Genomic DNA, 11,387 nt, shown 5'->3' with positions numbered 1-11,387 from the left:
TATAAGGAACTTATTGAAGACTATTTAAGATCTGGGAAGGTATGTAATAGATGCCCTATTGGCCTCAACTTCAAGGTTGATAAAATATCATTCACTGTCTTGAATATAATTTTATATTTGAGCTTCACTCAAATTGCGCTGGGCTTATGTATGTGAATAAAGTGTCGTCCCAGATAAGCCTGTGTGGTCTGCACTGTTTTATCAGCGACAACCCTTTCCTCTTTTATATATTTTATTATTGAAAGAAAGTCTCTCCTTAAAGAAAATTACCAAAATTCACGGCTAGTCTGGGATGATAATTGATGCATCTGCATTAAACCTGGTTTTTCTCAGTCACTAACTTATTTCTTTTTGAAAACAGGAAATATAGATCTACATTACTGTTTATGTACACAAAATCCGTATTGAATATTTAACCCTTTTATGCCTAGTGGAATCTCAAATCCTTCTAAATTGGATTAATTTATTTTCAAAATTAGGGATGTCTAGTAGATTTATTTCTATATTTAGAATATTTCTTACATAAATTCCTTAAAGCAAACAGCGCAGACCCTGATGAGATGCCACATCGTGCGGTGTCTCATCTGGGTCTTTGCTGTTTGCCAAGGCCTTTTTTCTAAACAATAGGCATAAATGGGTTAATGTTGTCTCTTGTAGGGGTTACAATGTGTTAATATACATTTTCAAAACCAACTTGAAACTTAAACATACCACAATGCACTAGTCTCTACAGAAATAACTATGCTACATTCTACATGTAAATATATTTAAGAACAGTTTTGAATTTCTTCTGGTTTCTTTAGTTATAAAAAAGGAGGGATGACTAACAATATATGTTTAGTGAATTTGAGACAAAAGTTATTTGAACTACAACAATAATATTTAATCAGCAACTTTAATGCATGATGAAACCTAAAATTTTGCATTGCATTAACTCTACAACCTTTACTTATGCTTAATTATAGCTATCCTAGTTTAAAACTACATATTCGCCAAAGTTATTCCTGATCATACATGTACTCGATGTATTATTTTGGGTATGTTTTCCAGATAGAGACAATAAACATTGTGGACAGGGACTATGTGGAAGTGAGGCTCAACCCAACCGTAAGTCCTGTTACCCAATTTATTTAAGGAAAATAAAATGTTTGAGCCGTGCTCTGTGAAAAAGGTGTTTAATGCGTGTGCATTAAGTGTTGTCCCAGATTAGCCTGTGTGGATTGCTCAGGCTTATTAAGGACGATACTTTACACAAAAACTTGATTTTTGCTAAAAAGATACTTTTTGGACTGAAAAATATAAAAGCGGAAAGTGTTGTCCCTCATTAGCCTATGCAAACCCCTTTTTCACAGAGCACGGTCTATTTATAATGTTTTTGGTTATGTTTGCGATTACGTTTCTTAATTGATTGCTCAGGTGAGCTTTTATGACCGGTCTTTGTCCGTCGTCCGTCCGTTAACATTTGTTTTTAATCACTCTAGAGGCCACATTTCTTGTCCGATCTTCATGAAACTTGGTCAGAAGCTTTGTCCTAATGAAATCTAGGTCGGGTTCGAAACTTGGGTTGTGTCGGGTCAAAAACTAGGTCACTAGGTCAAAAAATAAGAAAAACATTGTAAACACTGTTAAGTCACATTTCATGCCCAATCTTCATGTAACTTTGTCAAAATGTTTCTCTTAATGATATGTTGGTTGAGTTCAAATTGGTTCCGGTATTTTGAAAAACATGGCTGCCAGTGGTTGGGGCAGTTTTCCATATTTGGCTATAAAGAAACCTTGTAAACACTCTTAAAGTCATAATTTTTGCCCAATCATCATAAAACTTAACCAAAACATTGGTTTTATTGATATCTCGGACAAGTTCGAAAATGGTCCAGATCGGTGAAAAACATGGCCACCAGGGGGCGGGGCAGTTTTTATGTCCCCCACTATAGTAGTGGGGGACATATTGTTTTTGCCCTGTCTGTCTGTTGGGCCGTTGGTCTGTCTGTCTGTTTGCGCCAACTTTTAACATTTTGCAATAACTTTTGCTACATTGAAGATAGCAACTTCATATTTGGCATGCATGTGTATCTCATGAAGCTGCACATTTTGAGTGGTGAAAGGTCAAGGTCATCCTTCAAGGTCAGAGGTCAAATATATGTGGCCAGAATCGCTCATTTATGAATACTTTTGCAATATTAAAGATAGCAACTTGATATTTGGCATTCATGTGTATCTCATGGAGCTGCACATTTTGAGTGGTGAAAGGTCAAGGTCAAGGTCATCCTTCAAGGTCAGAGGTCAAATATATGTGGCCGAAATCGCTTATTTTATAAATACTTTTGCAATATTGAAGATAGCAATTTGATATTTGGCATGGATGTGCATCTCATGGAGCTGCACATTATGAGTGGTGAAAGGTCAAGGTCATCCTTCAAGGTCAGAGGTCAAATATATGTGGCCGAAATCGCTTATTTTATGAATACTTTTGCAATATTGAAGATAGCAACTTGATATTTGGCATGCATGTGTATCTCATGGAGCTGCACATTTTGAGTGGTGAAAGGTCAAGGTCATCCCTCACAAGGTCAAGGTCATCCTACAAGGTCAAACGTCATATAGGGGGACATTGTGTTTCACAAACACATCTTGTTTCTATATGTATATACAGTACAGCCAACGCGGGACAAACATAATCCACAGCTACGCCATGGTCAGATTATACGTACGCGGCGGCCGAATCGTGTGTTCAAGCGGCGTATCGCCGTGGCACTCGGCATCGATCCGCGCAATGACGCCGAGCCTGTATTAACCTCGTGTACTTTCGCGGGGTAAATCGCCAAGGCTCGTGCTTTTTGTTTTCTAAGCCTCGCATGATAAACCTGATCTATAATCAACACTAACCTATTATTCTCTATGAACATCACGTCAGGCGTTAATCGTGTGTTCAGTGGAAAAACCCGCCCCGATTAGACGTTATTTCATCATCTCTTTAAATAGTAACAAATGCCAAAATGTTTTTGATACATAAGGAAATAAGGAGAATGTTTATGTATCGTAAATATTTACAAGCCTTTGCTTTAAAACTGGAATATACAGGATTATCGGGTAATTAGTAGCGATATTAACTGTATAATATGAACAAAATAATACGTGTTTATATACGCATTTTCAAACAATAGTTATAATAAGCTGATAATTAACAAAACAACAAATACTTCTTCACTGTCTTGATTATTGATGTGGCTTCAAACTACTAATTTTCTCAGCTTTAATATAATAGCAAAATCAACATGCAATTAATTTATAAATCCACCATATGCTGGAGCTTTGACCACTTGTATGTGCGAAAACATAATTACGTGACCTTGTTTATGTGTGAAATACATACACTACGGGCGGGAAACAAACTTAATTGGCCAGACACATTAACTATGCTTACATGTATATGCTAATACAATCCGCACACAATAAATTTATTCTGATTTTAATTATTATTATAATTGTTCTTTCAAAATTTGTTAACTGCATGTAACTAATAATTTTAAAAATATTTTTTATATCATGATGCGCATCAACTCGGCATCATGTCGCGGATCGCGGCATGCCTCGGCGGACAAGTGCGAAGCTTCGCGGCGAAATGCGACTTGCCGCCGCATACTGACGCGGCTTCAACGACTGACGCGGCATCAACTCGTTTTGCCTTGCCACCGCGGATCGCGAAGTACGTTTGTTTCGCGTTGGCTGTACTGTAGTGAAAACATGTAAACACTCTAGAAGTCACATTTTTATTCCAATCTTCATGAAATTTGGTCAGAACTTTTGTTTCCTAGATACGCGAGTTAAGTTCGAAAATGGTTCCGGTCCGTTGAAAAACATGGTTGCCAGGAGGACAGGGCAGTTTTTCTTATATTTATATAGTAAAAAAGGCTTGTAAACAATCATGAATTATGGTCATGTAACATAGGAGACAACTCTTCTAAATATTGCATTTAAGTTTAACAGTAGTTACTCCCCTTTGACTATTAATGTTTTCATAATAATACAGTTTAGTTGTGTGTATTTATGTGTTAATGGTTATTCGAGGTTAGAGGTTTTTTTTAGCTCACCTGATTGCTCAGGTGAGCTTTTGTGAACGGTCATTGTCCAGCGTCCGGCGGTCCGTCCGTCAGTTAACATTTGTTCATAAACACTCTAGAGAGCACATTTATTTTCCAATCTTCATGAAACTTGGTCAGAAGCTTTGTCCCAATGAAATCTCGGTCGAGTTCGAAACTGGGTCATGCCGGGTCAAAAACTAGGTCACTAGGTCAAAAAACAGAAAAACCTTGTAAACACTGTAGAAGTCACATTTCATGCCCAATCTTCATGAAACTTTGTCAAAATGTTTGTCTTAATGATATGTTGGTTGAGTTCAAAAGTGGTTCTGGTCTGTTGAAAAACATGGCCGCCAGTGGGTGGAGCAGTTTTTCTTATTTGGCTATAGGGATACCTTGTAAACACTCTAGAGGCCTCATTTTTTGTCAGATCTTAATGAAACTTGGTCAGAACATTTGTCCCAATGATATCTCGATAGAGTTGGAAACAGGGACATGCTGGGTCAAAAACTAGGTCACTAGGTAAAAAAAAAGAAAAACCTTGTAAACACTGTAAAAGTCGCATTTCATGCCCAATCTTCATGTTACTTTGTCAAAATGTTTGTCTTAATGATAAGTTGGTTGAGTTTAAAAGTGGTTCTGGTCCGTTGAAAAAAATGGCCCCCAGTGGACAGGGAAGTTTTCCTTATTTGGCTATAGAGAAACCTTGTAAACACACTAGAAGTCACAATTTTTGCCCAATCATCATGAAAGTTGGACAAAACATTGGTTTATTGATATCGCGGACGAGTTCGAAAATGGTCCAGATCGGTGAAAAACATGGCCGCCAGTGGGCGGGGCATTTTTCTCTATATGTATATAGTGAAAACATGTGAACACTCTAGAAGTCACATTTTTGGCCCAATTTGTTGAATAACCTGGCTGCCGGGGGGGGGGGGGGGGGGCAGTTTTCTTATATTTATATAGTAAAAAAAGCTTGTGAACACTCTAAGAGTCACATTTTTTGCCCAATCATCATGAAACTTGGTTAAATTATTGGTTTTATATATTTCTCAGATGAGTTTGCAAATGGTCTCAATCTGTCAAAAAACATGGCCGCCAGGGGGGGGGCAGTTTTCGTTATATGACTAGAGAGAAAGCTTGTGATCAAACACTATAAAAGTCTAATTTTTTGCAATCGTGAAACTTAGTCAATACATTGGTTTTATTGATTTCTCGTCTCGGACAAGTTGGAAAATGGCTCAGATCGGTGAAACACACTTTTAAGCTCACCTGATTGCTCAGGTGAGGTTTAAGAATTGGTCTTTGTCCGCCGTCCGTTTGTCCATCCATATTTGGTTTCTAAACACTCTAGCATTCACACTTCTCAAGCATTCTTTATGAAAGTTGCTGAAAGATCTCAGTCCAGTTTGATAATGAGCAAAATCACATTATTAATGCCATAATTATTGCCCTTAGATTGTCCAAATTTTCATTATATTATACAAAATCCTTGTAAACACTCTAGATGTCACAATTTTGTATGCCCCCAGATCGAAAGATTGGGAGGTATATTGTTTTTGGCCTGTCTGTCATTGTATGTGTGTGTTTCCCAAAACTTTAACCAAAACTTTAACCTTGGTCATAACTTTTACATTATTAAAGATAGCAACTTGATATTTGGCAAGCAGGTGTATCTCATGGAGCTGCACATTTTGAGCAGTGAAAGGTTAATGTCAAGGTCATCCTTCAAGGTCAAAGGTCAAAAAAACAAATTCAAAAACTTAAACCAAAACTTTAACCTTCTTCATAACTTTTGCAATATTGAACATAGCAACTTGATATTTGGCATGCATGTGTATCTCATGGAGCTGCAAATTTTAAGTGGTGAAAGGTCAAGGTCATCCTTCAAGGTCAAAGGTCAAACAAATAATTCAAAGTGGCGCATAAGGGGGCATTGTGTTTCTGACAAACACACATCTTGTTTTCAGATTTTATGAATCTTGGTCAAAATATTTTTTTTTGTAAGCAAATTTTGATTTTTGGTAAGGGGGGTCAACTCAAAATATAGGTCACCAGGTAAAATCTTACAAAAACAAAAACACTCCATACGCCAGAGTTTTGGTTAAAAATGATGAAACTTGACCAGGATGTTTGTCTGAACAATATCTAGGTCAAGTTTGACGTTTGGTAAAGATTAAATGAACCGACTCCTCTCAGGTGAGCATAACTAGGGCCCTCTTGTTACAATTTTGAATTGGACTTTCTTGTTGTACTTCTTAATGATTTCATGAGATAAATAAGCTTTTAAGACCACATCTATCTGAAGCTTTGAAAATACACTGTACAAATGTCCATTATCCTTAATGATTGTGAGGGGTTATACTATTTGACAATATAAGAACAGTGTGAAGTGCCCTATACATGCAGCTTAAAACCTAAAGCCAAGGTAATAGGTACAAAATGCACAATTTTTGCTCTTTTTTCATGCTACATATGTAAGTGGTAGGTATTTCTTATCCTTACAGCAGAGGTGTTTCCCAAAATCATGTGCATGCACATTTTTTGCTTAGGTAGGTGAATATAAGACTCTGTGGTTGAACATCGGCTCTGCGGAGATGTTTGAGCAGCACTTAAAGGAGACCCAACTCGAGATGGGAATGGACCCCGCAAACTTTATTGCTGTGGGATACAGGTATGAGATGGGAGTCAACCCGTCCGACATTATAAATTTGCTGTGCTCTGTGAAAACAATTAACCAGTATTTTACATTTGTGACGTGCTCTGTGAAAAGGGGGTGTAATGCATGTGTGTAAAGTGTCATCCCATATTAGCCTGTGCAGTTTGCACAGGCTAATGTCTGTGCAGTTCGCACAGGCTAATCAGAAACAACACTTTCCCCTTTTATTGTATTTTGCGTTTAAAGGAAGACCCTACTTGATGAAAATCCAGTTAAGGCGGAAGGTGTTGTCCCTGATTTGCCTGTGCGGACATGGGCTTATCAGAAAATTTCACTTTGTGCACATGCATTTAACTCTTTCAGTGCTGGAACCGAATTTTGAAGGCCTTTGCAAACAGGTTGGATCCAGATGAGACGCCACAGAACGTGGTGTCTCATCAGGATCCAAACTGTTTGCTATTCTGATAGTATTCTTTGTAAAAAATCAAAGAAAATGCTAATTTTAGAAATTCAGCAGACCACATTTTAGCAGACAACAAATTTCCCAGCATTCCAAGGGTTAACCCACTTTTCACAGAGCATGGCCCAAATGTATAATACTGGTTAATAGTTATGAGTGGATGCTGTACTGTTAAACAAGGCAAATGTATAATACTGGTTAATAGTTATGAGTGGATGCTGTACTGTTAAACAAGTGCATCGGTCATTCATTTGTACATTGTATACATGTTGGGGCTGAACTTTGTATTTTTGTGCTGGATTTATTTGTAAATCTTTAAAGTGGATCCTTCTTGTAAAACAAAAATATTTACCTACCCTGTTTAAAAAGGTTATGTACAGGTTGTAAGTGTTCTTGTTTTACCCGTAATTTCACGTTGTCTTTAAAACATGGCTGTTTTTTTAAAATATCTTTAAATGTGGATCCTATACTATGAAATGTGTATACAGGGAGAGTTTTCCTCTATTGTGGTTGAGCAATTGCAATTTAACATTGAAGTGCAACTGACAACCAATATTCTGTTTCATTTAAAAAATAAGAGCAGCTATGTTTGTTAAAAAATTCTAATGAACTGCCTGTGCGTAGTTACAGTACAATTGACATCCAGGTTGCCAGTTTTCTGACTATATTTGTGCTATAGTACATGTAAAACAAGTAATGGTCTTCAATCAAATGCTTCAGTACCAAAACACAGTCTCACAGCCCCTATAACTGTATTGGTATACATGTATGTATTATTTGTGGCACACATTAATACCAAATGCAGACTCACAATCCCTTTAAATGTATTGGTATATGTATGATTTGTGGCACACATTAATACTTAACTCAAGATTGCAGCCCCTATTATGGTATTGGTATATGTATGATTTGTGGCACACATTAATACCAAATGCAGACTCACAGCCCCTATAACTGTATTGGTATATGTATGATTTGTGGCACACATTAATACCAAACACAGACTCACAGCCCCTATAACTGTATTGGTATATGTATGATTTGTGGCACACATTAATACCAAATGCAGACTCACAGCCCCTATAACTGTATTGGTATATGTATGATTTGTGGCACACATTAATACCAAACACAGACTCACAGCCCCTATAACTGTATTGGTATATGTATGATTTGTGGCACACATTAATACCAAATGCAGACTCACAGCCCCTATAACTGTATTGGTATATGTATGATTTGTGGCACACATTAATACTAAACTCAATACTCACAGCCCCTATTACTGTATTGGTTTATGTATGATTCGTGGCACACATTAATACCAAATGCAGACTCACAGCCCCTATAACTGTATTGGTATATGTATTATTTGTGGCACACATTAATACCAAATGCAGACTCACAGCCCCTATAACTGTATTGGTATATGTATTATTTGTGGCACACATTAATACCAAATGCAGATTCACAGCCCCTATAACTGTATTGGTATATGTATGATTTGTGGCACACATTAATACTAAACTTAAGACTCGCAGCCCCTATAACTGTATTCGTATATGTACGTTTTGTGGCACACATTGCTCATATAGAAAACTATATCTGTTTTTCAGGAAGGGATTCAAGTGGGACATGATATTCACTCTGGCTCCTGTCCTGATTTTACTGTATATTGTATATACGGTAAGAGTTTGCTTTGTTACGTAAAGGTTTAAGGTCATTATTTAGTGCATGGGTTATTTGTGTTATAATTTCTCCATACTTTTGCGAAATGAAATGTTTTATACCTTTAATTATTGAAATAGCATATAAAAACATTTATATAAAATTGCGGTAATTTCCCAGATATTTATTTAAAAAAACATTCATTATGATGTGAATGAAGTCTTGTCTAAGCAAAAATCCAGTTTAAAGGCAGAGAGTGTTGTCCCTTGTTAGCTTGTGCATACTGCACAGGGTAATGTGTGACAATAATTTAAACACATCCATTAAGCCCCATTCTCTCAGTGCGGCTCAAATAAAACTAAAGAAATTTGTGACTGAACCCACTGTCAGGGTGGGTTAAGTATTTGTTCCCCTGCAATATCAAAAAGAATGATATAAACTGAAACTAAATGACAATCTTTATGAGAAAACAAGGCTTATGCATATGCTGAAAGTGTCGTCCCTGATCAGCCTGTGCAGTCCACACAGGCAAATTAGGGAGGACAATTTACCTAAATTGGATTTCCACTAAGAAGAGACTTCCTTTAAATGAAAAATAGCATACAAGCGGAAAGTCTTCTCCCTGATTAGCCTGTGCTGACTGCATAGGCTAATATGGGACGACATTTTTATGCAGCTGCATTTCGCCCAGTTTTTCCCGAATGAGACTCCTATTCAGTTAATCTGTTTGTTCCACAGGCTTCACGTCGCGGCATGGGCGCAGGTGGATCCAACCCATTCTCAACCTTTGGGAAATCAAAAGCAAAAATAGTGCAGAAAAATCTGGATGTCAAATTTAAGTAAGCTTATTTTTCAGATATTTTCAAACTTTAAAATCTGATAGTGATTTGATTTTATCTATTGGAATCTACAAAATTATAATACACAGAATAATGAATCCAATTTTCGTATTTGCAGTATGGATTTTATTGAGTACAATTTGGGTAATCATGTAGTTTTCCAATATCCACTAGGTACACCAGGATCCTGTTCAAGGATCATACTTTAGTCAATATTCTTACTCAAATATATTTGTTTCTCAATTTTTTGGATGAGTGCTCACTTAAGTATTCATAAAGCTTTTGTGAGCATTGAGTGCGACTCAACCCTGAGATTTAGAATTTATAAATAAATATTTATATAGCCGAGATTGTGCATTAGCTTCCTGACATTCTGAATACCCATCTGAGTGGATACTCAAACCTCATGTTCTGAGTTGAGCATAGAACAATTTTAGGGCTTTCTTGATACTGGGCCAATATTCTTGGTAGTATTAATTAATCAAAACTTTTAAGATAATGTGTGTAATTATTTAATGTAACAATATTTGTTTCAGGGATGTTGCGGGATGCGAGGAGGCCAAAATAGAAATCATGGAGTTTGTAAACTTTCTCAAAAATCCCCAGCAATACATAGACCTTGGTGCAAAGATCCCCAAAGGGGCCCTTCTGAACGGCCCGCCTGGTACTGGTAAAACCCTTCTTGCCAAGGCAACCGCTGGGGAGGCTGGGGTACCGTTCATCGCAACATCAGGCTCAGAATTTGTGGAGATGTACGTTGGAGTGGGGCCCTCAAGGGTATGTAGTGACTGGAGTGAAGCCCTAAAGGTTATGTTGTGAATATTGTGAGGCCCTCAAGGGTATGTTGTGAATGAAGTGAGGCCCTCAAGGGTATGTTGTGGATGTAGTGGGGCTCTCAAGGGTATGCTGTGAATGTAGTGGGGCCCTCAAGGGTATGTTGTGACTGTAGTGAGGCCCTCAAGGGTATGTTGTGACTGTAGTGAGGCCCTCGAGGGTATGTTGTGAATGTAGTGAGGCCCTCAAGGGTATGTTGTGAATGTAGTGAGGCCCTCAAGGGTATGTTGTGAATGTAGTGAGGCCCTCAAGGGTATGTTGTGAATGAAGTGAGGCCCTCAAGGGTATGTTGTGGATGTAGTGGGGCTCTCAAGGGTATGCTGTGAATGTAGTGGGGCCCTCAAGGGTATGTTGTGACTGTAGTGAGGCCCTCAAGGGTATGTTGTGAATGTAGTGGGGCCCTCAAGGGTATGTTGTGACTGTAGTGAGGCCCTCGAGGGTATGTTGTGAATGTAGTGAGGCCCTCGAGGGTATGTTGTGAATGTAGTGAGGCCCTCCCAAAGGTATGTTGTGACTGTAGTGAAGCCCTAAAGGTTATGTTGTGAATGTAGTGGGGCCCTCAAGGGTATGCTGGAATGTAGTGAGGCCCTCAAGGGTATGCTGGAATGTAGTGGGGCTTTCAAGGGATTGTTGTGAATGTAGTGGGGCCTTAAGGGTATGTTGTCAGCAACCTTAAATCAGGAATTTTAGGTCCTATTTGGGAAAATGCATGTTCTTTTTTCCTATTGGAATGGGCCTGTAATTTTTTTCCAAATTTGAACAAGATAGCAAAAACACTGGTTCATGAAGTGTGATGCTGTGTTATTATCAGTTATACATTCCTATTCTGATCTGGTATATTTTTGTTA

At 37.8% G+C, this 11,387-nt stretch overlaps 1 protein-coding gene across 1 annotated transcript in view; it reads left to right on the top strand.

The window, feature by feature from the left end:
* The window catches only part of LOC127845186 (AFG3-like protein 2), a 40,545-nt gene that overhangs the window by 12,695 nt on the left and 16,463 nt on the right, over positions 1-11,387 (top strand). The window contains exons 4-9 of the mRNA XM_052375940.1: positions 1-39; positions 1,051-1,107; positions 6,632-6,753; positions 8,815-8,884; positions 9,605-9,705; positions 10,242-10,482. The exon at positions 1-39 is cut by the window's left edge and continues 100 nt beyond it. Coding sequence (XP_052231900.1) covers positions 1-39; positions 1,051-1,107; positions 6,632-6,753; positions 8,815-8,884; positions 9,605-9,705; positions 10,242-10,482 — 630 coding nt within the window. The remainder of the gene's footprint in view (positions 40-1,050; positions 1,108-6,631; positions 6,754-8,814; positions 8,885-9,604; positions 9,706-10,241; positions 10,483-11,387) is intronic.

This window comes from Dreissena polymorpha, chromosome 9 (genome assembly GCF_020536995.1).
Source record: "Dreissena polymorpha isolate Duluth1 chromosome 9, UMN_Dpol_1.0, whole genome shotgun sequence".
NCBI lineage: Eukaryota > Metazoa > Mollusca > Bivalvia > Myida > Dreissenidae > Dreissena > Dreissena polymorpha.
This window is presented reverse-complemented; position numbering and strand designations above follow the sequence as displayed.